Raw genomic sequence first — 27,893 nt, forward strand, 5'->3', positions numbered from 1 at the left:
AATGAAATTAGAATCGGTTGAATTCTATAGTGAATAACGTACGTCTTTTTTTTGTTTGTTTACTATTGCTATAAATGCAATAACAAATCATCAGAAAAAAATTCAGACATCTAGACTCTGTCATAGTGTGTGTGTGTGTGTGTGTGTATGTTAAGTTAACCCGTTTTTTTTCGATCGATTACGATTAGATTTGACAATTGAAATCGATATAAAGTTGTTTGTTTGTTTGGTAGGAAGTTCAGAAAGAATAGTGTTAATAATAAAAAAAATGCAATATTAAACTTTGATTTTAACATTTTTTTTATTGTTTTTTGTTTTCTCATTGCTTTGCTTTCAAGAATATTTTTCTTTTCTGTTGTTGTTGTTGTTGTCGTTATTATTGTTGTTGTTATTGCTGTTGTTGTTGTTGTTGTTGTTGTTAAAAGAAAAGTACCAAAATAACAACCAACCACGAACAACGAAAGCCCATATTTTCATTCATGTGATCAATTCACAAAAAAAAAAAAAAACGAAAAATTCCTATTTTGGGCGAGTCTCTCTGGTTATTTTTTTTTCTCTTTCTTCCATTGTCACTTGTATTGTTGTTTGTAGTCGTCATTGACAATGGGAAAAAAAATCATAATGATCTTCTTGGATCTCAAAACAAAACATAAAAAAAAAAAAAAAAAAAAAAAATACGATGATGATGATCATTATGGTCAATTGGATATTTTTTTTTCTCTGTGATTGATCAATCGAATTGGATTGGATGAATGATGATGATGATGATGATGATGATGGGAATGATCAATTTTCAATGAAAAAAAAATATGAATTTTTTTTCCCATTGTTTAAACAATCAGGTCATTCTACTACCGTTTCTGTTAGTACCTAGATTGTTATTATTCAATAATCACGAATATGTTTCAATAACCGAACATATATATATATACATATGTGATGATAATGATAATCGATGTAGAATGATGATAATAATAAAATGATGATTTGTTGCCATTATTTATCCTACACACACACACATATATATTTCAATTAATCATTCAATCCAATGAATAAAGATGTGATTTGATGTTGTTCATATTTTTGTTTGTGAGATATGAATAGGGTATGAAACATAATCATAATCAATGGCGTATTCAATTTCCTTTTTTTTGTGCAAAATGAATTTATTATCATTATTATTGATAATGATTATTCAAGATTTAGATTCAAATGTGTCTGTGTGTGTGTTGTGTTGTGTATGATTTCTATCTATCCATCTATTTATCTACTAATTCAATAGGAATGGCCGACAATGCCGCCGACGCCATTATCATTAATGATGATGATGATCACGATGATCATGATGATCATGATGATTGAATTCATTTTGGACATGCTGTATATATAAATTTGCATGTATCCAATTTAGTTGTTCAAATGAACAATCATACACACACACACACACACACGTTTTTTCGTGAATTGTATTTTTTTTCTTCATTTCTAGAATTGATTTTGTCAAATTATAAAGAATTTTATTCTTTTTCCACACACAATTCTGTTCATCAAATTCTTTTTTTTTTTTTTTGCTTTACATATCATTTATTTTTCTAGCGAATTAAAAAAAAAACGTACAGAATCTAATACATTCATCAAACACAAGTTATTCTGTCAAACGCACACACACACACACACTCTACTGCATTACCTTTTCAGCTTATAATAAGAATTAACGATAACAACAACAACAACAACAGAAATGGTTCCACCTGCATTCATTCGAATTGATGATTTTTATGTGACTACTACTAGCTATTACATAAACATTGCTTAATTGCTACCACTCATTCATTCATTCTCTTTGGTTTTTATTGCAAGAAAACCAAAAAAAATGACCATCTTTTTCATACATTTATTAATACATAATTTTTCTCCGAGTTGACATTTGTTGGATATTTTAATTGTGTGTGTGTGTCGTATACACACACATACACACACACACACACACATTTGGACAAGTAGCCAAGTCAGACAATTTTAGCCAGATTTTTTTTTCTTCGTAATTTATTTCATCATCATCATCATCATCATTTGAGATCATTTAATGTAATTTGCTTGTTGGGTTCTACCTTCAATTTTTTTTTTGGCTGTCAATTTTTTTTCGCTTTACTTGGCCATTGGTCTATTGCTTTTTATCTTCAAAGATATATATATATATTTGTCCGTCATGCTGAGCCCATTCGACTACGAATCATCATTAAATATATACGTATATATGGTGATTCTATCGTTAATCTTACAAATTTTTTTTTTCCTTTTTTTTCATTTTCGATCTCAGTGAATGAATTTTGGACTTGTTCATTTTCATTCAATTTTCATTGCTATAGAATAACACATTCACATAGCACTAGGACAAAATTTCACATTTCATTTTAGCTAAATGACATTTAATTTATTTGCACAATCTTTTTCGAGTTAATCTTTTAGTGTGCATTTGGATAAAAATTTTTTTTTTTTTTTTTTTGTTACCTCTGAGGATGATTTACAGAGCAAAGCAGGATGGAGTCAAAAACGAAAAAAAAATTTATTATAGTAAAGCCATATGGTTTGTGTGGTGCTGGTAATAGTATCTGTGTGTGTGTGTGTGTGTGTGTAGAAAATGGTAATTAAAACTAATGATGATAATGATGATACACAATTTAGCCATTTTGATGACTGTTGAATGATTAGTATTTACTTCTTAAAATTAATCTAAACGAAAAACAAAAACAAAAATCAATGGATCACATCTAATCGGGTGATGTATAAATAGCCATTTTTTTTTAATTTTGTCAATCAAATCAATTGATATTCAGGTATGATTCATCATTTGAATGGAAAATTGAAACGAAAATCAATCATGTATGTGTTAGTGTGTCTGACGAATTGAATTTTGAACGCCTAAATAATTATTCAAATTTTTTTTTTTTTTTTTTTTTTTTTTTGTTACGTAGTTCTACACAAGAATTTGTTCAATTTCCGTTTTGAACAAATTTCTTTTTTTCAGTGTCTGTGTGTCTGTGTATTCTTCATGGTTATTATTATTATTATTGGTGAACAGAAGAAAAAAAAAACGGAAAACGCCCAACGGACAAATTTTTTTTTGGTGAATAAAGATTTTTCTTCTTTCTTTTTCATTCGATTTGAATTTGAAATTGCCAGATGTGCCCAATTGATTATTATGATCATGATCTATACGCGGAATTTTTTTTTTTTTTTTTTTGAACATCATCATCTGGCCCTGTGGGCAAATTTTTTTTTTACAGGACCAAATTTTTTTTCCACCACCTTTATATGATGATTCTTTTTTTTGTTATTTCATTCAAATAATATTTTTCAACCAAAAAAAAAAAAAAAAAAAATAGACTATTATCATCTGAGTGGTTGTCTGAATTTCATTTCTGATTTCTGTTGGCCACAATGTGATTCTCGATTATCATCATTGTGGACATTACTGCCTTATGATGATGATGATGATGATGATGATGATAGATTTGATGGACGTTTATTTTGTTATCCTTGAACAACAGAACAAAAAAAAAAGATGAAGAAGAAAAAAAATATTTTAATCCGTATAACATGAGATGGGCCTGACCATCTCACACGATTGCCAATCATTTTGATGTATCAAACTGCTGTTGCTGCTGTTGCTGCCACTGCTACTTCTACTACTAGTACCCACTACCATCATCACCAAAAATGAATACCATAACAATCAAATGGATGTTATTAGTTTTGAAAATCATTTTTCTTTTGGGTATCCGGCCCTCACTAAAATATGCACAAATAAACACACACATGCATACAAAAGAAAAACCAGTGTGATCTTGATGTTTTTTTTTCTTCTTCTTTTTCTTCATTATTCTCGATCAAGCAATAACAATGCTTAAACAATCATCATCATCATCATCATCAACATCATGTCTTTGATGGTGATCTTTCATCTTATAAGGCGGCCGACCGACCAACCAACCAACCAACCGACCTATCTCTCTTATGTCTTGTCCATTTTGAAGTTTTTGTTTCGCTTTACTTTACTTTTGGTGCTGATCAATCTTTGTTCTTGTTTCAAACATTACATGTACACATTATTTATACTGCTGTTGTTCATGAAAAATCATGTCGATGAGCTTTATGTGTGTGTGTGTGTTTTTCAAGAATAAAAGAACAAAAAATAAAAAACATAGGCTCATCAAACATATACAAATCTTATTATTATTACCATTACTCATCATCATCATCATCATCATCATCATTACATTCAAATCTTGATCTTTTTATTCTTTGATCTATTCGTATTGTATATATTGGTATTTGTTTGTTTCGATTTCATCGATTTATATATATATACCATTGAAAATGGCTAAAAAAGTAACAAGAAAATACTATCCATTACATACAAATGTAATGTATGTTTGGAATTTTTTTTTCCTGAAAATCCGATTATATATCGAATCTATTTGGATATTTTCTGTTTATCATGATGATGATGATGATGATGATGATGATGATCGACAGAGACTACATGAACATCATCATCATAATCATACTACTACTACTATAACTACTGCTAATATCCATTGTTGAATGTATAATTGAAATTGATAAATGATTAATTGATTAAGCCTCCTATTTTTTTTAAGCTTTTTTCTTTCATCTCGTTCATTTTTCTCTTTTATTATGTTATTTTCTCAATGTCTTATTATCCCATTATTATCATCATTCAATTCTTTATCTTGTTGTCATTATATGTGTTGTTGTTCGTTGTTCGTTTCGTTTCGTTTTGTTTGATGTTTCGTTTCGCATATAAATCGCATCATACATAGAAATGAGATGGTCATGATGATGATGATCCGTTTTACATTGAATAAAAAAAAAACGAAATGAATCCAACTGCATAAAAACAATTACCGAATTGTTATTTCTTTTTTTTCAGTTTTAATAGTTCTTATGTCATTTTGTTTCAAAATACTTGACTTATTATCCGAGGGTGGTGGTGGTGGTGGTGGATTCATTAACTCACACTGTGATGTTATTTGACTTTTAAAAAAAAAATGAAGATCATCATCATTTCTTAATCTCCCTCGGTTCTTTTTTTTTTCATTGCACTCGAACACACACACACATACACGCACACGTCATTTTTTTCCTGGCTTCATTATTCACTAATTAATCATCGGTTATATTTCCATTGAATTCCATTAGTGGTTCCGATTCACATTATCAATTTTTTTTTTAATACATAAGAATCAATTCCGTGTTGACCTTTTTCAATTCATTTATTTTCAATTTTTTTTTTCATTAATTATGGATCGTTTTTTTTTCGATCTACACTTGGTGTGGCCATAGGACGAATATTTTCTTTTCATCATCATCATCATCATCATCACCGTCATCATTGAATTGCTGACAAATTTTTTTTTGTTGTCTGCTATTTAATTTAGCTTGGACGATTATAATGATGAACATACTGTGTGTGTGTGTTTGATGTTTATTTAATTCTCTCCATACATCCATCTACATCCATACATACACATTTATCAAATTGTACACATCAATTGTGTGTGTCCAATAATGAAATGAAATGAACATCTATTTAATGATGATGATGATGTTGTTGTTTCTTATGATGTCGAATAATAATCACTGAATGTGATGTGATGTGTCTATGTGTGTGTATGTTCAATTAGATAAAGATATCCTGCTGATGTTTGTGATATATTATCTATTAAATAGAGAATGAGAAATATTGAAGACATCTTTTCTCTTATTCTTCATCATCAAGTATTTTTTTTTCATCTTGGTGATATGTATTTTCTTATTATTCATTACTAGCTAAAATTAAAAAAAAAAATTTGTTACCACCAACATTCAATTGTTGTAAATGAATGTTTTTTTTTTTCGTTTCATTGGATTTGAACCATCATCATCATCATCATCATCATCAAAAATCAAAAATGAAATGAAATGGATTGGATAGGATTTGACAACACTATAAATGGTAGAAAATGAAAATGTTTCTGATCGAATCATTTCTGATTTCTGATTTCTGATTTTTTTTTCATTTCATTTCATTTCATTTGGGTTGTCCATTTGTTGTATTCATTCATTGGAAAAATTCATCATCATTACATACTGTGTTTGTTTGTTTGATGGGGTCGATCAATATGGAATATTTTTGTTCGTTCGTTCATTCATTCGTTTGCTTGCTCGCTCGCTCGCTATAAAACACATATCGATAGTTACCGGACAATCAAATCATTTGTTGTTGTTGTTGTTGACCACATGTAGAGCAACAAAGCACATAGGTTAGCCACAAAAAAAAACACCGATGATATGAGAGAATTATATAGACCATATTTTAGACAAACACACACACACGCATTTGTGAAGGCGAGATTTTTCAAATTTTGAAATGTTCAACATTCCATTGTGTTGTTGTTGTTTTTTGTCCACCTGTGTGTACATTTGATTGACCAAAAAAATTTTTTTTCAAATATATATTGCATTACGAAGTTTCAATTCAAATTTTTTTTTTCTTGAATTGAAATTGAAATTCCATTTTTTTTCCCTGAATTTTAATTCTAAATCCTATAGGAAACCTTTAAGCCTTTAATGAAATGTTTATGATCAAATAGACTGGTACTGGCTGAATTTTCTGGTTTTTTTTTTTGGTTTTATTTAAAATTTTGATGAAAAATTTACTCACATCATTATTATTCATAGAATATAACAAAAAAGAAAAAAAGTTGACAACAATTGATTCCATCATCATCATTATGTTCCATTATTCATTACACGCATTCTACGTGATATCTGTGACTGTGATAGATCCGATTACGATGAATGAGATTCTTTTATTTTATTTTTTTTTGTCATCATAATGATGATGATGATGACTTGAGTTGAGACTGATTCTTTAGTTTTCATCATCATCCATTCATTCATTCATTCAATTATTTAACAGAAGATCGGAAAATATCAATCCATCATTCTATAAATGATTCTGTTTCAATCATCATCATCATTGATAATGATCTTTATATTTTGTTCTTGTTTTCATTTATTCAGAATTTTGAAATGAGCTCGTTTTGTATTATTCTGATGAATTTTGAATTTGAAAAAATTTTTTTTTTCTGCACTAAGTTTTACACATTGTCCATCCCATGATCAAAAACACACGAGTGTTCATCACCATAATAAAGCCATTTTTATTCAGCAAAAAAAAAAGCCAAACAAATTAATCACTTTCAGGTTGCCCATTCAATTAAAAATGATGATGATGGTGATTATATAATAACTTTACAAAGCAAAAAAAAATGTAATCATCATTGAGATGACCAAAGACAATCCTATCATGTGTGTTTCATTAATTTATTCTTCCTGATTAAATTGTTGAAAACAAAAAAATTTCGTTTTTGTTTGTCGATAAAAAAAACACGTATTTTTTTTTATTTTGGCTGCATAATCATCATCATTGTGTATTAATTTGATGAAGATGTTATTCATCCCGGAATTGCTTTAGTAGTAGTTGTTGTTGTTGTTGGATAAGCGCATCCTCTGTCTTTTTTTTCACGATAAATAAAATTATAAAAAAAATGCTGATTGTAATGTGATGAATTCTGAATTTCGTCATTCTATAATACAACAACAGAATCCGATCATCATCATCATCATTATTATCAACACTGATGATGGTTTTTAACCCATTTATCCATTTGCATATATAGCGAATAAAAATTTACAAAAAGTTCAGGCTTTTGTTGTAACTTCCAAAGAATCTGGCTAATTTATTTGATTGAATACGAACAAACAAATCCAAATCTACATAATGTACAATCCCATTTGGGACAAACAGCCATCCAGCCATTCAACCGACCAAAAAAAGGTTATGTTGAAAGTTTTTTAAATTCTGGCTAAAAAACAAATGGCTTTTGTGGCTTTTATTTTTTTTTTTTTTTTTACACACACACAAACATCAAATCACACATCATATAATGAAGAATCATTCATTTGGCTATAAACAAAGAAATGGGATTCTGTATATGGTTGAATATATCTAATGGTGTATTTTGTTTTGTTTCACAAACGAACAAAATAAAAAACAAAAACAAAAAAAAAAAACAGAATCGGGTATGACAAACACATTTTCATTTATTTGAAATTTTCAAGAATTTCTTTTTCTTTTTTGTTGTGGTTTTGTTGTTGTTGTTGTTGTTTTTGTTTTTATTTTGGGTTGTTGTTGTTAGCATAGACAAAAATGATGGTTGAACAACAACAAATTTGTTTCTTACCATTTTTTGATTCATGATACATTGTCGTCTTTTTTTTGGGTTTTTTGTTGTTGTTCAAGAAAAAGTGTTTGTCTGGTTTTTCATATCCAAATATCCAAACAACAACAACAACAACAACAAAAAATACAGGAGATTCATAAACACGAATATTCCATTAATTTCACCATAAACAAAAACAAACAGGAAATAGAAATTGAATATTTTTGTTTGCATTTGGATGATGAAAAAATTTTTTTGTTGTTGTAAATGTGCAATAAATTCAGTTTTTTCCTATTCCGTTTTGTTTTGTTTTTCGGGGTAATCCACAAACAACATGGATTTCCAAAATGCAAAAAAAAAGTTTTTCAAGATTATTTCTTTCTACTGGCCATTTTTTTTTTTTTTTTTTTTTTTTTTGGTTCATACATCATCTGGTGGACCCAATGTTTAATGTGTTGCATTTTGTTTATTCAAAAATGTTGATTATAAATCACCTGGCTTGGTTTTTTCATATTTTTTTTTTCTTTCTCTTCATAGTTTGTTTGAACAACTAGTAGAACTTTAAAATTTGGATTTTTAAACTTTTTTTTTGGCCAAAGTTTGCATAAATTAATTCAGATTTTTTTTTATTTTGATTTTTTTTCTGTCTCTTGAAAAAAAATCAAAATAAATAAATTGCTATAAGTGGTCATCACATTACCACCGTGCAAAAACAAAATGAACAAACTGATGATGATTGTGACATTGGTGGCCACTTAGGACATTTGATTAGATATGTCGAATTCCTCTCTGTGTGTGTGTGTGTGTGTAATGAGTGTTATCACAAACTCTCGATTTCGACAAAATTTTTTTTTTGACAGGACTACTTTTTTTTCTAAAGTGGTGGTAGTGGGGGGTGGGGGTAAGAGAGTAGGATAAATTGTGAAAAAAGGTGATATATTGTCTATGTGTGTGTGTGTGTGTGTGTGTGTGGATTATCGCAAAAAAAAACCATTTTTCACCTTTGATCCATGTCGTTCGTTCGTCATGCGTGTGTGTGTGTGTGTGTAAAATATCTTTTATTAATGGTAATGATCTAGATTCTAGAATAAAGTTCGGCAAACTTTTAGATCATCATCATCATCATCATCATATTCGGTCAAATGTTTTAACCTCCAGAAGAAGAAGAAAAAAATAACGAAAAGAATGATGAACCATCTGAATCTGTCTTTTTTTTCCACCTATCCATCATCATATTTTGTACATTTTGTTTTTTTTTTGTCGGTATGATTATCACTAATTTATTCATGATTTCGATCAACACACACACACACACACGGAAAATCTTTTAAAATAAAATTTTCTTATCTCAGAAAAAAAAATTTCATATGATGCCCTAAGATAATGTCAATTGGATAAAGAACAACAACAACAACAACACGGCCATCACCATTGCCGTCATTATTGAACAAACTATACAACATCGTTAATTTAATGCATTTTTGAATGATTAAAAAAAAAGAAATGAAAATTCTTTAAAATGAAAGAAATGTTTGCGCTTAATCGCTTCGTTTGTTATCTGTTTTTTCCTTTTTTCTGGTTGATGGAAGATTTTCTCTTATCCAATTTCTTTCTATATGTGTAATAGTAGGATTGGATCCGTGTCATTGGTAAGATGCAAAAATTAACAAAAAAATTTTTTTCTCTCTCTCATCTCATCTCAATATATCAAGATCAATCAATCAATCAATCACCTCTATGCTGGTGGTTTTTCCGTTTTTTTTCGTTCTGTTATTTCTGCATTTCTTTGTCGTCGGAAAAATTGATTATTTACAATGTGATGATATGATGTTGACCATTTGGGAATACCAGAATATATTGAGATCACACACACACATTTCATTTCTTTGGAATATCCAGAATATATTTGTATCTCTGTGTGTGTGTGTTTGTGTGTGTAAATTACGTATGTTTTAACATTGACAATACGTGACTAGTGTCCACAAATAAAAAAAAACACAACACATCATTTATTGGTTCATTTTTTTTTATTATTATTATTCATCTAATATCCATCCTGTTAATGGTTATCATCATATTGAATTGATCCAAATGATGATGAAATGGAAAAGGAAAACTGTGTATGGCATACACGCGCCATTCAATACACAAATCAATTTCCTTTTTCAAATTCATCATTTGCCAATTTTATTTATTTATTTACATCTAAATTATTCTATTAACCAAGTAGTAGTAGTAGTAGTAATTGTTGTTGTATTTATTCAATAATTAACAAGCTGTTGTTCCATTTCATGTGGATGATGACCGGAATTTTTTTTTCCACTTCTCAATTGCTTCTGTTGTTGTAATAATAAAATTCATTAATTATCTTTTCACACACACACACACACACAGGAATTCTTTTTCTATTTTAACGATAAAACAAAAAAAATTGGCCGGATTGTACATTACGAATAACAACAACAACAACAACAGCAGCAGCAGAATTGAATCTTTAATCAAAGAATTTTCACACAGATTCTCTATGTGCAAAAAACGTGCTCATATAATAAATACACATACACACACACACACACACACACACACACAGGAATCGGATTTGCTGAGTTTTTTTTCATATTTATTATATATATAAATATGCATTCACAGAATTAATTTTTTTTCTCTCTTTCTATTCATCATGTAGAATTCAAATTCCATATTTATGCAAATGATTATCATGATAATAATAATAATAATAATAATAATAACATGTGGAATCTTGATTTATTTTTTTTTCATTTTTATATTGTCTTGCTAATACACAACACACACACACACAGACTAGTATTTACATCATTGGATTTTTTTTTCACGCTGCATGAATAAATGAAAATTTGCCTTTTGGCCATTTACATACATTTATATATTATGTATATGTACTTGAATTTTCATATTTTTCGTTATTCATTTCGTTTCGTTTTTTGATTCATTCACGAATGGATATATCCATCCATGTTTATAGTAGTGCTTTGTCGACCATGATGATGATGATGATGATGATGGCGACCACTTTTAATAAATGATGACATTTTCTTGCCAAACCATCACCAATATCATGTCGTATGAATTTTTTTTTTCTTCTTCTTGGTCCTTTATCAGATTTCATGGATGATTCTCTTTATATTCTTACAAGTTTTTTTTTTCTTCCTTCCTTACTTACTGTTTTTTTTCTTTGATGACGATGAATTGATATTGTCAAATGTATGGTGGATGGGTACAAATTAATTTATTACCCTGACGAACGAACGAACGAACGAACGAACGAAAAAGTCATTTTACCATTATCGATATTCTATCGATAATATATATAGGTAATATTATTATACAGTATACTGTCAAATATTTACACACATAATACACACACACAACAGCAATAATGATTTGATGATGTGCATTTTTAATATTTCTCTAATATTTCACATTTTCAATTTTTTTTTCTTTCTGGTGTGTATTGTTTGACACTTGTTTTTTTTTCTCTCTCATATGTCGTAAAAAAGAATGCAAAATGATTCATTGCTTTTTTGCTGTTGTTGTTGTTGTTGTTGTCGTTGTTGTTGTCAATTGTTGGTCAATGGTATATAGTGTTCGATTTCAGGTTGTTTTTTTTTCATTTTGATCTAATCGATTTTGGTTTTGAAAATGAAAAAAAAAATTCTATTCACAATGTTTTTTCAATCAATATATATAGATCCTGTTGATGTGTATACTCTACACTATTTTTTTTTTTGCTGTATCTTTTCAAATCGATTATTATTGATTTGATCGATTCAATACTATTCACTTGTTCGTCACACCTCATATGCACACACACACACACACTCACCTTATCTTTATTATCATTGAATATCATTATCGATACAATCGATTATTGAAATTGAAAAAAAAAATTCATCATGAAAATGTCAATTGTTTTTTTATCACACACACACACAAACAAAACAAAAAAAAATTCCAGATCCGCAAACATTATCAAGTGTCAAATTTGTCACCTCACACAGCATCAATTTGATTCATTCAATCATTGATATGTGTGATATAATAATAATTCGTAAAATGAATGAATATCATTTTGAGAAAAGTTTTTCTTTCTTTTGTTTTGTTTTCAACCATCACCAGATGATCGTCGTCATCAAAATTAATCACTGTGAACATTATTGGTGCTGTATATATAGCTCTATGATTTATTATTTGATTTTTTTTCTTCATCATCATCATCATCATTTTATAAAAAAAAAGTTTATTTTTCGCTCCACTAGCTTGCTTGCTTGCTTGCTGTGAGCTCATCACTTTGACATATGTATGTGTCGGTGATGGTGATGGTGATGGTGGTGGTGTGACCGATGCAAATACCTGACCTGTCTTCGGTCAGCTCAATATTGGTGTGTCAGTGAATGTAATTCAACATTTCAGTATTGAAAACAACAACAACAAAAAAACCGATTATCTGAAATGTTCGAGTTAATCGATTTAGTGTTTCATTTCCATTTTATCCATCAGTATCAACTTTTCAAAATGTCATCTTGATGTTTATGTGTGTGTGTGTGTGTGTTTGATTTGAATTTATAAATTAAAAAAAAACTTTTAAAATTTCTTTTCGGAAAAATAATTCCGTTTCTTCATATCTGATCAAAATGACGACGACGACGACGACGACGACGATGTTGATGATTGGAAAGATTTAGTTTGCCGCATGATTTTTCTTGCTTTTTTTTCTTTGTTTGTTTTTTTGTTCATTTTTTTAATTTTTTTTTGTTTTGTTTTTTTGTTTTCGTTTACGTTTTTTTTTATTTAAAAATAAATAGTGAATGCAACCAATTTTTCCATAAGTCCTCCCAATCGAGGTAATTATCATTTTTGTTTTATTTTATTTGATTTTTGATTTTTTGATTTTGTTTTTTCATTTATATATAAATTTTTTTTCAATCAATCAATAAATTGATTGATTGATTTGAACGATTAATCATTTGACTAATTATTAATCAATTAATTAATTTTCTTGTTTTGTTTTTTTCACATAGCTCGTATACAATATAAAACAACATATGCCTGTGAACATCGTGAATTACAGCTAAATTGTGAACCAAATGAATCAATACATTTGGTACGTGCCAATTATGGCCGTTTTAGTCTTAGTATATGTAATGAAGGTGGACGTTTAGATTTAAGCGTCATGTGTATGTCTTATCGTTCATTTCTAATCATGTCCGACAGGTAATTATCTTGTTTTTTTCTTTTCTTTTTTTTCTTACTTGAAATTCTAAAAAAAAAAAAATATTTTAATTGTTCATCTCTTGTACAATTTTTCATTCCTGTGTGTGTGTGTTTTTTTTTTTACTTTATTCGAATCATTGAACCCTATAATTATAACCATTAATTGTTCATTTTTTTTTTGTTTTTTAAATTATCATTCATTATATAATTACGACAAAAAAAAATGTAGATGTAGCAACAAATCAAGCTGTAGTGTCATCGTTTCAAGTAAATTATTTGATGATCCATGCCCAGGAACGGCCAAATATCTTGAAGTTCAATATCATTGTGTTCAAGGTTGGTTAAAATCATCATCATTTTTCATTCTTTATTTTTTTTTAAATTTTGATTGTTTTTTTTTTTTTGGTTAGGCTCATCCTCTTCAATCATGTCATCACAATCTTCCATCATCATCATCATCATCATCATCATCACAGTCACAGTCGACATCATTATTATTACAGACAACCACTCGTAGACCACCAATTGAGACTTCCTTAGTGAACAATACAATTCCGGTTATTCTGAATAATAATAATAGTCCAATAGATACAGTGTTTGTACCTCCACCACCACCACCACTACAATCATCATCATCATCACCACCACCTACAACCGATTCATCGTATATGACACATGCTGAAGATCAGCCCATTTTAACATCATCAGATTCATCTGATCGATTTAATTTACGATGGAATAAAACTAATATAGCCTCTATGGTTGAACATTTTGATAATACATTGCCTTTAACAATATCACCATTGTTGCCCTTTAATACGGCCGATAATAATAATCTTGATATACCGATCGATCAATCATCACCATCATCGTCATCGAATATATTTGTTCGTACACAAGATAATTCATTAAATTCAATATATGGTTCTATTGATAATGGCAATAATGTTAATATCTCACCGGAAGATTATTGTCCAAGTTCATTTGTACGTAGTCTTTTTTGGAATTCGATTCGAAAAAATGAAATGACAAGTCAAAAATGTCCAGGAGGTGCTACCGGTTTTGTTAAATGGCGTTGTATTTATAATCATGATCTAGACATTGTTGAATGGTATCCACCAAGACCGGATTTTAGTGAATGTCGTTCATTATGGTTAGATAATCTTGATGAACGTTTAAATAATCGAGAATCGGTCATTAAGATTGCCAATGAATTGGCATTGATGACATTGACTAAGCCTTTATATTCAGAAGATTTAGTTAAAATTGCCAATATTATACAACAATTTTTAGAACACACTATAACCAGTATACAAAGCTTACAAACGGTTGAAGTTTGGCATAGACATCAAGTTCTTAAAGAATTATTAACATTTATTGTTGAAATTGTAAGCAATTTACTTGGTAATGGCCAAGATGATGCATGGCTTGATTTGAATATTATTAATCGTAAAGAAGTTGCATCAGCATTGATCAGATCATTGGAAAAAAGTGCCTTATTATTAGCTGATAATACTAATCATGATGGTTCTACTGCCATTGCTCGTCCTAATGTTTGTAAGTAATAATAATAAATAGTGTATATATATATATCGAATTTCATAATCATTCTTGTTCTGGATTTTTTTTTGTTGTTGTCCATTTTTTTTTCTCAGTGGTCTCTGTACATGTTCTTGATACTGGTATGCCTATAAGTTTACAATTTCCCACTTATGAAGATATAACCGGAACAAATGATTGGACACGAATGGAAGATTCTATATTTTTACCTGCACAATCTTTAGTTGATCATTCACAAGGAGGTAAGTTTTCTTTTTTGTTTTTTTATTGTTGTTGTTGTAAATTTATCAAATTATTCTGTTTGTTTTATATTGTAATATGTATATATAGGCCTTGCTAAAGTATCATTTTTTGCCTATTATCGTATTGAAGATTTATTGAAACCATCACCACAGACTGATTTTGAACGTTATAATATTATTCATATGGCAAATCGATTACCAATGAATACAAGTCATCAGAATTTAATGCTTATAAATTCACATGTAATCGGTGCCACACTATCACATGATGGTACAATTGATGATCATCCAACACCATTATCACAACCAGTGACCATAATATTACGTCATATACAGGTGGAAAATATATCAAATCCACAATGTGTTTATTGGAATATGAAACATCAAAATTGGCTAACCGATGGTTGTTGGGTTGAATCAACAAACAGTACACATACTATTTGTATGTGTAATCATCTTACACATTTTGCTGTTTTAAGTGAAATCAAAACTATGGCCGACAATCAATTGGATAATCAAACAATAAACATTGGTCGATCATTAGTAATGGGCAGCTGTTCAATCAGTATGATTATATTGGCATTATTGACCATATTATTATTTTTAACACCGGTTGGCAATAAAATCACCGCTTCAAATCATCGTAATCTTTATCTTACATTATTCATATCGGAATTCATTTATGTTTGTATGATGAATACAATGGATAATGGTACAATGTTTACGGCTTGTTTGGCTATGTTGCATTATTTTTTATTAACATCATTTTTTTGGACATTTTTTGCTGCATTCGATGTTTATATGCAAGTAAATCTAATTTATGAACATTTTAAATCTTCAAAACGTCTTTGGTGGTATTATTCATTTGCCTATATAGGACCATTGGTCATTGTGATCGTTTGTTTTACACCATTGCCAACATATTATAGCCAATTTTTATTGTTAACATCGGCCAACAATTATGTTCATCTTTCATTTATTGGTCCATTCATTGGTCTTGTATTGGCTAGTTTAATTTTTATTTTGTTTGCCTTTGTCATCATAAGAAATCATACGATATCGGCAACAACTATTAAATGTTTTGATGATATACGTCTTGGTTGTTCAAAAAGTTCGATCAATTGGATTCTATTATTGACATTGTTTCAATCAATAAATTGGCCATTAGCTTTTGCCAATATGTTTACACAGCAACAGCAACAACAGCAGCAACAACAACAACAACAGCATTCACAAATAATTGCCATCATATTTGCTTCGTTCAATTTATTATTTGCATTATTTGTGGGCTTGTATTGTGTACTTAAGACAGAAAATATTCAACATTCACTAATATTTCGTTATCTACCATTTTCATTTGGTGGTAATAATCACCATCATCATCATCATCATCATAACCATCATCATAATCATCGATCTCAAATATCAAGTAATAATATGACAAAACAATCGACCACTTCGGACGTTTATTCTACACGGCCAGTTGTCACACAAATCACTTCTACACAAGTGAATGGCATTAATGTACATACACCGATCGGTGCTGGTGGTATTGGTATTGGTGGCCATTCACCTTCATCACCAAATGCAATTAGTCCAGTATCATCAATGTCCATGTCTCAATGTATTGGTCCAATGCAGCAACCATTGCCCATTGTACGTTATACCTCTTATCCTCAACCAGGTATTGCATCGTCCTGCACGTGTGCATGTTCTTTCTTTTTTTTGTTTGTTTTGAAAAAAAACCACTATATAGCATAAAGTTTCCTTCATAATATTCTTGCTTTGCACACACCCAGAGTTTTGATGACTATTTTCCTTTTTCCATTTATTTTTATTGTTTTTTTCATCATCATTTGATTAATTATCTTGTTTTTTTTATTGTTTTCAGTCACATACCACACAATGGAACTTTCAAACTGTTCATCATCATCATCAACAACAACAACAACAGCAACAACAACAAGATTTAATGAACAACAACAAAAATATTTGCAAACAAGATCACCAATCTATTTTGGGACAACAACAACAACAAGAAATCAATACCCTTTTGTATAATTATAGTAATATTGATATGGATCAATCAAAAGTATCTAATCAAGATATTCAACAACAACAACAGGAACCAATTATTGAATTTAATACAAAATTAATTGATAATTTTTCATTACGTAAAATCAAAACCAAACCAATGATTGATCAATTTGGAACATTACATAATTTGAATGGAAATCATCATCATCATCATCAATTTATTCGTCGGCTAAATCAACAGCAGAATAATCATCATACGCCATCTAACGTTGATGATAATAAATACATCATACAAATGAATACAAATAGACATCATCATCATTTATCGAATAATATTGATCATATTTATGAAAGTATCGATAGTGATTCATCGGCAGCTACTTTGAATGAATATAATCGTCGTTTACAGCAATTAAATTCACCATCATCGACGATTATTTATGGCCAAAAATCATCAACAACAACAGTCAATCAAGATGATGATCTAAGTACATCGTCTATTTATGAGGATAGACCATTATTATTTACAAATAATTCAAGACGATTATTTCAATCACAACCACAACAACATCATTATCATTCGAATGCAAATATTTATGATAAAACAATGGCCGGTAAACATAATGATGATGAAAAAATGATGATAATCGATAATAATAATCATCATGAACAACAACAACAACATGGCCATTCGAATATTCTTTGGCATCTGAGTAAAGATTCACCAGTTTGTTTACCAGATTTAATACAGAAATCAACAAATCTACTTGTATCATATTCGGCTGAAAATAAAATCCATAATAAAGTGATAATGAATGCAAATCAAAATACAGCAACAACAACAACACTGTTCCAGAAACAGCAACCTAATAATAATAACTAATTCAAGAATGAAATAAATCGATTCCGATTCATTTTTTTTCACAATAAATTGTATTTGCCAAAACAAAAAAAATCTCATAAAATGCTAGTCTTTCAACAACAACAACAACACTCACAAAACACACACAACACACACACCAAAACAGAATTCAAATGTAAATTTCAATTCCAGAAAGAAAGAAAACCAACCAACCAACCAACCACCACCACATAAATTCATTTTCAAAGACCTAGTCGTCAATGGGGAAAAAAATGTTTTTTTTTCTTTGAGCTCATTTCATTCATTTACCATCATTCATCACACCAAATTCATCAAAAATAAACTCTCATGATGATTGATTGTGCCAAAATTTCACCATTGTATCAATCAGCCAATCATATTCACTATATATGACCATTGTCCATTATTTATATATATATGCAAACAAACGAAATATTGTTGCCTTTTTCAATTTCTTGTCAAAAAAAAAAAAAAAAAAAAAAAATTAAATCTAAAATCAAAACAGAAAAAACATTATTATGTCAAACCACCTTTTTTTCAGTCATTTTATCCATGTGACAACCATTTTAAATTTTAAACAAACAAAAAAAAAATTTGGCTTGTAAATATTATATATTCTATAATTCATCAATATTCTTATATATACCTGTTTATTGAATGAATAAATATAAATCATTTTTTTCAAATTCAAACTGAAGCAAAATTTTCCGTTATATAACTCTGTTATGTGTATATATATATAGCTGTGGTGGGTGGCATAGTGGCATTCTTTTGTCAACGACAACAAATCGCGAATTCTCTATGGTTTTTTTTTCATAATATTCTGCTGCTGTGGTGTTTTTTTTTGTTGTTGTGTATAGACTCTAATTTTAGAACATTTATTATCACATATGACATTTGGTTGTTCGATTTGTTTTTTTTTTGGTTCGATTCAAAAAAGTTCGATAATAGAGAAAAAAAATTTTTTTTCGATTTCATATTTTGTTAGTTATTAATTTCTATTCATTCTATATCCGGTTGTCTGATTGAATCTGTTTAATGAAATGGACAATAATAATAATGGTGACAATAACAATGAATCATTCAAAACAAATCAACAACAACAACAACAACAACAACAAAAAATCACCTTGAGTAATGGTGTTACAATGCCAATGATTGGCCTGGGTAAATAAACTGTTAATATTTGATGTCATGTTTTCAGTAGTAAATGAATTTTTTTTTTGTTGTTGAAAATTTTAATAGGAACATCACATAGTGGTGGCTATTCACATTCATGTGTTGTTTATGCGTTGAAACAATGTGGTTATCGATTAATTGATACGGCCAAACGTTATGGAACTGAAGAATTTATTTCATATGCAATTAAAGTAAGTTTGATTTTAATACATTGTGATTTGTCAATAATTTTATGATTTGTTTAGGAATGTAATATTGATAGAAATGAATTATTCTTGACCACTAAATTATGGCCAATTGATTGTGGATTTGAATCAACCAAACAGGCATTTCGTGGATCACTTCGTAGACTTGGTATCGATTATCTGGATCTATTTCTAATACATTATCCAGAAGTATCATCAAATTGTTGTAATGATAAATGGCAAACATTAGGCGATACATGGCGTGCATTCGAATGTCTTTATGATGAAGGCCTTATACGTGCCATCGGTGTGTCCAATTATCAAATTGATGATATTGAAAAACAAAATGAATATGGTTCAATGAAACCATTGGTGAATCAAATTGAATTCCATCCATATCATTATCCTAAAGATGTTGTTGAATATTGTTGTGACAATCAAATCCAAATACAAGGCTATTGTCCTTTGGGTGAATATTGATAATTTTTTTTTTGTTGAGTTACTGAGTTTGATTGGAATTTTTTCCCCACGAAAATATATAGGTATGGGAAATCTTATCAATGAAGAACAAGTTCAAAATATAGCCAAATCGATTGGAAAAACTGCTGCACAAGTTTTAATACGTTGGTCATTACAACATAATGTACCTACCATACCGAAATCAACAAAATCTGAACGTGTTAAAGAGAATATATCTGTATTTGATTTTCAACTTAATGATGAACAAATGAAAATTCTTGATTCATTTGATAAAGAAATCAAATATCAAGATATTAGTACTATACGTGAAAAAATTGATCAAAATCTACCAGATGGTTATAAATTGGATAAAAATCTTCGTGAAAGATTATTGGAAAGTTGAAAGTAATCTACATGTATAAAGAGAAAAAAAATTCTGATTCAAAACACAAGAATAATTGAACCAGTGCTGCCTTCTAGTTTCAGAAATGATTGGTGGATTTTTTGTTTTTGTTTTTTTTTTGAACAATATCAATAATCAATAAACAAATTGTTGTATTGAAAATATGAATAATTTATTTATACAAATTCAATGTTAATATATAATATATAACAAAACTGTTTATATATGTTTGAAATAGAATAATTGGTAATTCTAGTTTTTCGAACAAAATACAATTAATGTTTTCATTTCAACACTCCCCCTAGGAAATATTAATAATTTGCAGCAGTTTTGAAATGATGAAACTGAAGTGAAGTTTGATGAAATTCCTAAATGCAGGTCTGTGACCCTGATGATGATATTCTTTCAATACTGGTCGTATAACTTGTAGACCTTTGGTCATTGCATCAATTTCTAGTATGCGAACTAGAATGATAGTGCTTCTGTTGTACAAGAATATAGCAAGGCAAAGACTTTTGAATGCCAATCTTTATTAGACAAGAAAATTTTGAGAACATTTTCCATTATCAATACTTTTTGTAATCGGAATAATTCTTTTACTTGTTTGTTCTCAACCAATCGATCAACAACAAATGTCGACATTGCTGATAAAGTAATTGATGTGTTTAAAGCATAAGGATCACTCAATAAAGTGCTATATGACCATAGAATCTGTGATATTTTTTTAGGGCTTTTCATATATATGGATATAGCTGTGGAATTCATTTTTGAAAATTTGACCATTTCAATATAAGATGTTAAATGATCTGATTCTTCTCTTGCTGACATGTTATGCAAGCCCAGGATATGAAAACCTCCAACAACTTTTGGAATCATTCCTAAAGCAATTAACTTGTCATTACTTGTCATTGTTGATAATCTTGAGTTATCAATTTTAACTCTTCATTCAACTGAGCAGCATAATATAAGCCGATAGGAGAAAATCCACTTAAACCATTTGAATGAGCATTTGAGAATATAGATGCAATTTGATCTTCTGTTGTGGGAATCAAAGCATTTGTATATCCATGACATTTTTGACATTTTCTTAGTAAACAAGGCATAATTACATCTTCTACTCGAAAAACTTTTGAGTATGCAAGACATTTAGAAGAACAATATGATTCACTAACTTTAATTAAATGTGTCCGAATTGTTTCATTTGATTGCTGAAATGTGTTATGACATACTTGCCGAATTCTGCTGGTGTTCTTTCACCTAGTTGTTCTTTTTGAACTACAAACAATATTCGCAAATCATCACCTTTGATCAACATTCTCTCGAAGGCATAGAAGCTAGAGCTTGATGTCGATAAATGTTGAATAATTAACGTAGTAAAGCACAAGTACAAAATAACGTATATAAAAGGCTAAAGCAAAGGTCATTCAAAAGTATATTTCAGTTCTAAACTGTTCACATATAAATACATTAACTGAAATTATTGTTCCATACAATTCTAATAATCATTGTTGGCATATTCGTAATTCATTATATTCATAATATTCCAACAAAAAACATATGTCCATACATATTGTGCTAAACCTTCAATCCATCTTGACCATTCCACATTTGTGATGATTATCTTTCAAAACTAAAAATAAAACACTGAAACAAATGAACAGTAATATTAAATAATAATTCGAAAATCGAAAAATAGAATATTGACGTGTATTTATAAAAAATTCGAGTACATGATTATGGTGTTTCACATGACACACATGTACATTTGTCCCTTTTCGACTTGATTTCTATTTCCCATAATAATCGATGGATTCGTCCATCATTCAAGAATGATAATGAATGATGAACGAATCCATCGATTAATGTTGGGGAAATACAAAATCCTTTATGTTGTAATTCGTATATGTTGTAATGTGACATTTGAAAGAAACACCACCACCACCAACGGTTTAAACTTGGCCAATATATATTAAAAAGGATTGAAATAATCAACTAATTATTGGGTTGGTTATATAAAAACGACGAAACAAATTTTTGTACATCTAAATAGTGATAAAATGATCAAATAATATATCCGTATTTTTCAATGGGCTAATTTATTGTCTATTCCATCATCGATGATAATCATGTGATTGGTTTTTTTTTCAATCTCTCGATTTTCAAATGAATGAAAACAGGCTTTTGCCTCTGAACATTTACCGGTTTTTTTTTCATGATGTAATGAATCATCAATCAATCAGATTATCAGTAGGATTCACTTTTTTTTTCATTTCGTTGATGTTTTGAATTTTTCTGAAATACTTACAACACACATACTCTGTTTTTTTTTTTTTTTGCTCAAATCGATTTTCAATTTTACCAGTGGATAATGGCAGAAAAAAAAATCCAAGCCGGTTAGTTTTGTAAGAAAAAATAAAGATTTATCCAGATAATCTAGATATCTATAATTAGATATCATCAATAAATTCAGTAAGCCGGAAGTCACACACACACACACACACACAAACGATCCACATAATGTATTCATTTATAATCATCATATATCAATCATCTCTTTTGGATTTATCGCCATTCGATTATTATATAATTGATGATTGAATTATACGTCACTGTGATCAAACAAGAGAACAAAATGTGATGAATAAATTGAGCAAAAATGTCAGCAAGGAAATATGGATTGTTCAATGTACATGTTTTCATATTATTCCATATTTCAATTCCACAGTATTTGGTCATTGATATGCGTATCGTTTTGCATACATACGTCAACCAACCAACCAACACTCAAATGGACATTACAAAGGACATTATTTGTGCAAAACAAAAACAAAAAAAAAATCTTTTCTATAGTCTGCTAGTTTCATTTTTTTTTCATCACATATAATGACATTCAATCTTCAAGGTAATCTATGGAAAGAAAGTGGCTGAAAAACAAACAAACAAATGAATGAATGAATGAATGAAATAAAATGTTAATTGAATAAAAGTAGTAGGCTTTCTTTTGCTTCATATGGATACTGGATGGCTGTACAAAAAAAAAATGGAAAAATGGAAATGAAAGCTTTACATCCACATCCATGATGATGATGAATTCCATCGATATTCGGCAAAGCTTTCTCACTCTCTCTCTCTCTTCACATCTCTATATATATTCAATGCGTTGCTATGTTGTTGTTGGTTTCAGGATTAATTAACAAAAATAACGACAGGCAGCAGCAACTATTAATTTCCATTTCGCCCACTGAATTTTCTTCTTTTCTCTCTCTTTCTCTCACTTTCTTATTTCAAAATAATAAAAGATTTATAATAATGATAATATTTTGGATGACAACAACTACAACAACAACAGCAACGACAAACAATAAATTCCGTGGGCGATTATATCTCATGATATTGTGATCACAACGCCATGTATATGTGTGTGTGTGTGTTAATAAAATACCGATTATTTAAATGTTTCAGATACGAAAAAAAATGTACAAGATTTGGTGTTGATTTTGCAAGTGGATCTTAAGTATAAAAAATATGAATGATTCAGCTGTATCAATCGCACACACACACCATGATCAACAACTTTTCAACAAAAAAAAATTTGAATCTGTTTTCATTTTCCATTTTCCATTTTCCATTTTGATTACTGTCCAGCAGAAAATTTATCATTTTTTTTCCAACATCATCATTCAACGGTAAGTTTACATTATCGATGGAAAAAAATTGTCACATTTTTTTCCAGGTAAAAATTACCATAAACGTAAATTTTTTTTTCTCTCTCTCTTTCTGTTGAATAATCGATAAGATGTTGCTACATGATGTTCATCGAATGAAATGAAAAAAAAAATTCGAACAACATTTAAAATAGGAAAAAAGAGAGTATTTAGAAACATACCTTGTTCGGTAAAAGGAAACATTTATGTATTGGAAAAGAGAAAAAAAAGACTTCCATCACCATCGCCACCACCAACACCACCACCACCACCGCCGCCATTAACAACCTACAGTTTGGCTGTTTTTTTTCTAGATACATAAAAAAAACATTCGTATGTATTACACACACACACACAAACACATCAATGATCCAATCAAACAAACACATGTGTGTCATTTGTTTGTTTCTGGTTCCACAACAATCATCATCATCATCATCATCATCTACAACTTTTGATTTCATTTGTTCCACAACAATGATAATGATGATGATGATGATGACAATGTTGATCATCATTTATCCATCGTTTTTGTGACAATTTTCATTTTGTTTGTTTGTTTGTTTGTTTTTTTTTTTTTTTTTTGAGAGAGAGAGAAAAAAAAGAACAGAAAATTTCAAATTCATCAAATGATGATACTTGTTGCTGTTGTTTGAATAAACAAACAAAATGAAAATTGAAATTGCCATATTCAATCTTATGATGGACGATTCATGAGATTTTTTGTTGTTGTTGTTGTTGATTGTGTGTGTATGTGTGTTTGGATTGATTTACTTCCTTCCTGTGTCTGAATTATAATGATGATGATGATGATGTTCCAATGGAACAATCGATTATCATCATCATCATCATTTGTGATCGAATGATTGAAGATCAACGTAACAATAACAACCAAAACAACAAACAACAAAGGTGATTTGGTCAATTTTTCTTTTCCTTTAAATGCCAATTTTTTTTTCATTTCTCTCTCTGTATCAAACATTTTCTTATTTGTAATAAATTAAAGAAAAAAAAGAGTCATCAATGAAAAATGATGATCAAAAGGTTTTCTTGTCAAAAAAAAAAAAAGATTTTCAATTTTTTTTTCTTTTCATTCGAATTTCTATCGATCGATATACGATCAACAACAACCAAAACATCGATTTGATTTGTGATTTGTGATTTGATCAATCAAACTTGATGCAAAAGAATGCAATGATCAACATTTAATTAGTGATGATGATGATGATCGAATCATAATCAAATTGATAAAAAAAAAAATTTAGATTACAAAATTTTTGCTAAAATCATCATTCTTTTTTTTCTTCTTGTTGTTGTTGTTGTTGTAATTTTTCCAATATTTTAGTAGTAGATCGAACTCAAAAAATCAACATAAACAAACAAATCGACGTGAATTTAACGCATTCTGTTTTCAATATAAACAAACAATAACCGATAATGGCCGTGATCAACATGTTTCGACCGGAAAATGAACGAAAAATTTTAAATCAACAACAACAACAACAACCACATGAATCAATTCATGATCAGAAACGTTTTCAACAATTTTCAAATTCAAAGTGTTCCACATCATCAACGACAACAAAAATCATGAAAACGTCACCGTTATCACGATATAAATTAATTTTATTGATTTTATCGATAATTTTTCATTGTTATCTATCATCATCATCATTGATCACAGCCAACAAGACATCAATTTATTCTATATCGTTGGCCAAAAATTTTCAACCAAAATTCAAATTAAATTCATCACTGAAAACAATTAATGATGATGATGATGATGATGATGATAATGTAAATTATAATAGAATCGATTATACAAAGTGAGTATATCAAATATGAAGCCAGAGATTTCCAAATAGCTAAATGAACGTTTGAAACGTTTATCATAAACACTTGTTGTTGTTATTGTGCACAATTATAGACAGGTGAAGTGAATCTATTTTAAGATCTAGATATCTCCGGTCTGTCTGCCTGTGTGTGTATCTTAAACACCGTTTTCTATATTTAATTACAAATCATTATGACTTGTTTTTTTTTGATTTTTTTTCTAATTTTCAAAATTTCCAGTCATTCAATTATAAAAATTTCCAATCTTGATCTACATAAAATCTTCGATAATCAAAATGATCATCATCGTAATCATCAACCGGATGATAATCATGAAATACTATGGTATGATCAATCCGATATGAATAATACATATGCATTTGTACGTATTGGACCAAAAAGTTTGAAACGTGTTCGTCGTGATCTACGTTATCTTCGTGAACAGCCTGTTTTTGTTACAACAAATCTTCAATCATGGTTAGATGCTGAACAACAACATTCATATCATCCATATACAACATTTCCGAAAAATAATCATGTCATGTCATCACAAACATTTCATTTACCGGCAAACAATGATATTCACACTGCTACTGGCATTAATGAACATAATAATGATGATGATGGTGAAGATGAACCTGTTTATAGTAATCATCAATCACCATCATCATCAACAACAACAACAATGATGAATGCACGTGTTGGTGGCCATCCAATCTATTATAGTAAATTATTACCAACATTTGTATTGAATCGTTATTATCCAATAGCACAGGTTAATCGTTATCTTCATGATGTGGCCAATTTACCTGATTCATCAGGTATAACATTATTCACCATTGGTCATACACATGAAAATCGTCCAATACAAGCTATAGAAATATTAAATAATCCTAATGATCCAAATTTTCTATGGATTGATGGCTGTACACATGCTAGAGAATGGGTTACCGTTACTACGGCATTATATATTATTGATCAGGCAATCTATACAAAAATTCCAATCAATTTTATTATTGTACCAATATTGAATGTTGATGGTTATGTATACACATGGACTAAAGATCGTATGTGGCGTAAAAATCGTCGTCCATATATTGGTAGCCGTTTATCACGTCATTCAATGCCAGAACGTTGTACCGGTGTTGATCTCAATCGCAATTATGATATCAATTTTGGTGGCACTGGTTCGAGTAAAAATCCATGTTCATTTCTGTATCAAGGTCCAAAACCATTTTCTGAACCAGAAGTACGTGCAGCTAGTGATCTACTTTCGAAAAATCGTAATCGTATCAAAATGACATTATCACTACATTCATTCAATCAATTATGGTCATGTCCAAATGCATTCACAACCGATATGACTAAAGATCATAATCATCATATGCGTATATTGCGATCAATACAACAAGCAGTACGACAACAGAATGGTATACTATACGATATTGGTCCATTAGGATCACGATTATATTTAGGTTCCGGTTTTATGATGGATTGGATTTATCATAAATTAGGTATTCGTGATGCATATCTAGTCGAACTTCGTGATCGTGGTTATTATGGTTTCATATTGCCAGCCGATCAAATATTACCAACGGCAACAGAAACATGGGCCGGTATACAAGTGGCCATACAGCAAATTTTTTTATGACAAATACAAAATTCACAAATATTACAACGTCAACATTATTTTGTTTGTAGCATCCCATTTCATATATGTAAATTATCATCGTCATCATCGTCATCATCATCGAAGAATCGACAAAATTGTTTTTTAAAATTTTGGTTATGTTTTTTTTTTCTTTAAAAAAAAGAACTAGATATTCAAATAAATAAATGGAATTGAAATTGATAAAATGTT

The 27,893-nt window shown here is 29.4% G+C and overlaps 3 protein-coding genes across 10 annotated transcripts in view; all 3 read left to right on the top strand.

Annotated features, from left to right (window-relative positions):
* LOC124489863 (latrophilin Cirl) overlaps nucleotides 1-18,341 on the top strand; it is a 33,044-nt gene extending 14,703 nt beyond the window's left edge. Inside the window, exons 1-8 of one of the 5 annotated variants that reach the window (XM_075734711.1) lie at nucleotides 11,704-11,780; nucleotides 13,139-13,177; nucleotides 13,355-13,547; nucleotides 13,777-13,883; nucleotides 13,958-15,104; nucleotides 15,203-15,349; nucleotides 15,438-17,005; nucleotides 17,241-18,341. In XM_075734711.1, the coding sequence (XP_075590826.1) occupies nucleotides 13,827-13,883; nucleotides 13,958-15,104; nucleotides 15,203-15,349; nucleotides 15,438-17,005; nucleotides 17,241-18,269 (3,948 nt within the window). In that variant the 5' untranslated portion in view covers nucleotides 11,704-11,780; nucleotides 13,139-13,177; nucleotides 13,355-13,547; nucleotides 13,777-13,826 and the 3' untranslated portion in view covers nucleotides 18,270-18,341. Of the gene's footprint in view, nucleotides 1-11,703; nucleotides 11,781-12,257; nucleotides 12,494-12,520; nucleotides 12,868-13,138; nucleotides 13,178-13,354; nucleotides 13,548-13,776; nucleotides 13,885-13,957; nucleotides 15,105-15,202; nucleotides 15,350-15,437; nucleotides 17,006-17,240 lie in introns of those variants that run through there. The other 4 variants (XM_047052260.2, XM_075734710.1, XM_075734708.1 and 1 more) reach the window with 4 other exon arrangements.
* Nucleotides 18,342-19,084: 743 nt separating this feature from the next.
* On the top strand, nucleotides 19,085-20,651 carry LOC124490939 (putative oxidoreductase ZK1290.5). The gene is made up of 4 exons (XM_047053528.2): nucleotides 19,085-19,436; nucleotides 19,515-19,639; nucleotides 19,694-20,102; nucleotides 20,176-20,651. The coding sequence occupies exons 1-4, from the start codon at nucleotides 19,313-19,315 to the stop codon at nucleotides 20,493-20,495; spliced, it is 978 nt and encodes a 325-aa protein (XP_046909484.1). The 5' UTR covers nucleotides 19,085-19,312; the 3' UTR covers nucleotides 20,496-20,651.
* A 3,026-nt stretch (nucleotides 20,652-23,677) lies between these two features.
* LOC124490857 (uncharacterized) lies at nucleotides 23,678-27,889 on the top strand. Of its 4 annotated transcripts, none has more exons than XM_075734722.1 (4): nucleotides 23,684-24,181; nucleotides 24,292-25,111; nucleotides 25,545-26,025; nucleotides 26,273-27,889. In XM_075734722.1, exons 3-4 carry the CDS (start codon nucleotides 25,637-25,639, stop codon nucleotides 27,681-27,683), a joined length of 1,800 nt encoding a protein of 599 aa, XP_075590837.1. In that variant the 5' UTR covers nucleotides 23,684-24,181; nucleotides 24,292-25,111; nucleotides 25,545-25,636; the 3' UTR covers nucleotides 27,684-27,889. The 4 variants fall into 4 exon arrangements, with proteins under 4 accessions (XP_075590836.1, XP_075590837.1, XP_046909378.2 ...); XM_047053422.2 differs by having other exon boundaries at nucleotides 24,292-24,532; XM_075734721.1 differs by lacking the exon at nucleotides 24,292-25,111 and having other exon boundaries at nucleotides 23,678-24,181.
* The last annotated feature ends 4 nt before the right edge of the window (nucleotides 27,890-27,893 follow it).

This window comes from Dermatophagoides farinae, chromosome 10 (genome assembly GCF_024713945.1).
Source record: "Dermatophagoides farinae isolate YC_2012a chromosome 10, ASM2471394v1, whole genome shotgun sequence".
NCBI classification, from domain to species: Eukaryota; Metazoa; Arthropoda; class Arachnida; order Sarcoptiformes; family Pyroglyphidae; genus Dermatophagoides; species Dermatophagoides farinae.

Excerpts from the sequence above, each read along its gene's own strand:
- LOC124490857 (XM_075734721.1), top strand. The coding sequence starts at position 25,637 with ATGGCCGTGATCAACATGTTTCGACCGGAAAATGAACGAAAAATTTTA. Across the intron at positions 26,026-26,272 it reads AATAGAATCGATTATACAAA|TCATTCAATTATAAAAATTT; the intron begins GTGAGTATATCA and ends CAAAATTTCCAG.
- LOC124490939 (XM_047053528.2), top strand. The coding sequence starts at position 19,313 with ATGGACAATAATAATAATGGTGACAATAACAATGAATCATTCAAAACA. Across the intron at positions 19,640-19,693 it reads TTATTTCATATGCAATTAAA|GAATGTAATATTGATAGAAA; the intron begins GTAAGTTTGATT and ends TGATTTGTTTAG. Across the intron at positions 20,103-20,175 it reads ACAAGGCTATTGTCCTTTGG|GTATGGGAAATCTTATCAAT; the intron begins GTGAATATTGAT and ends GAAAATATATAG.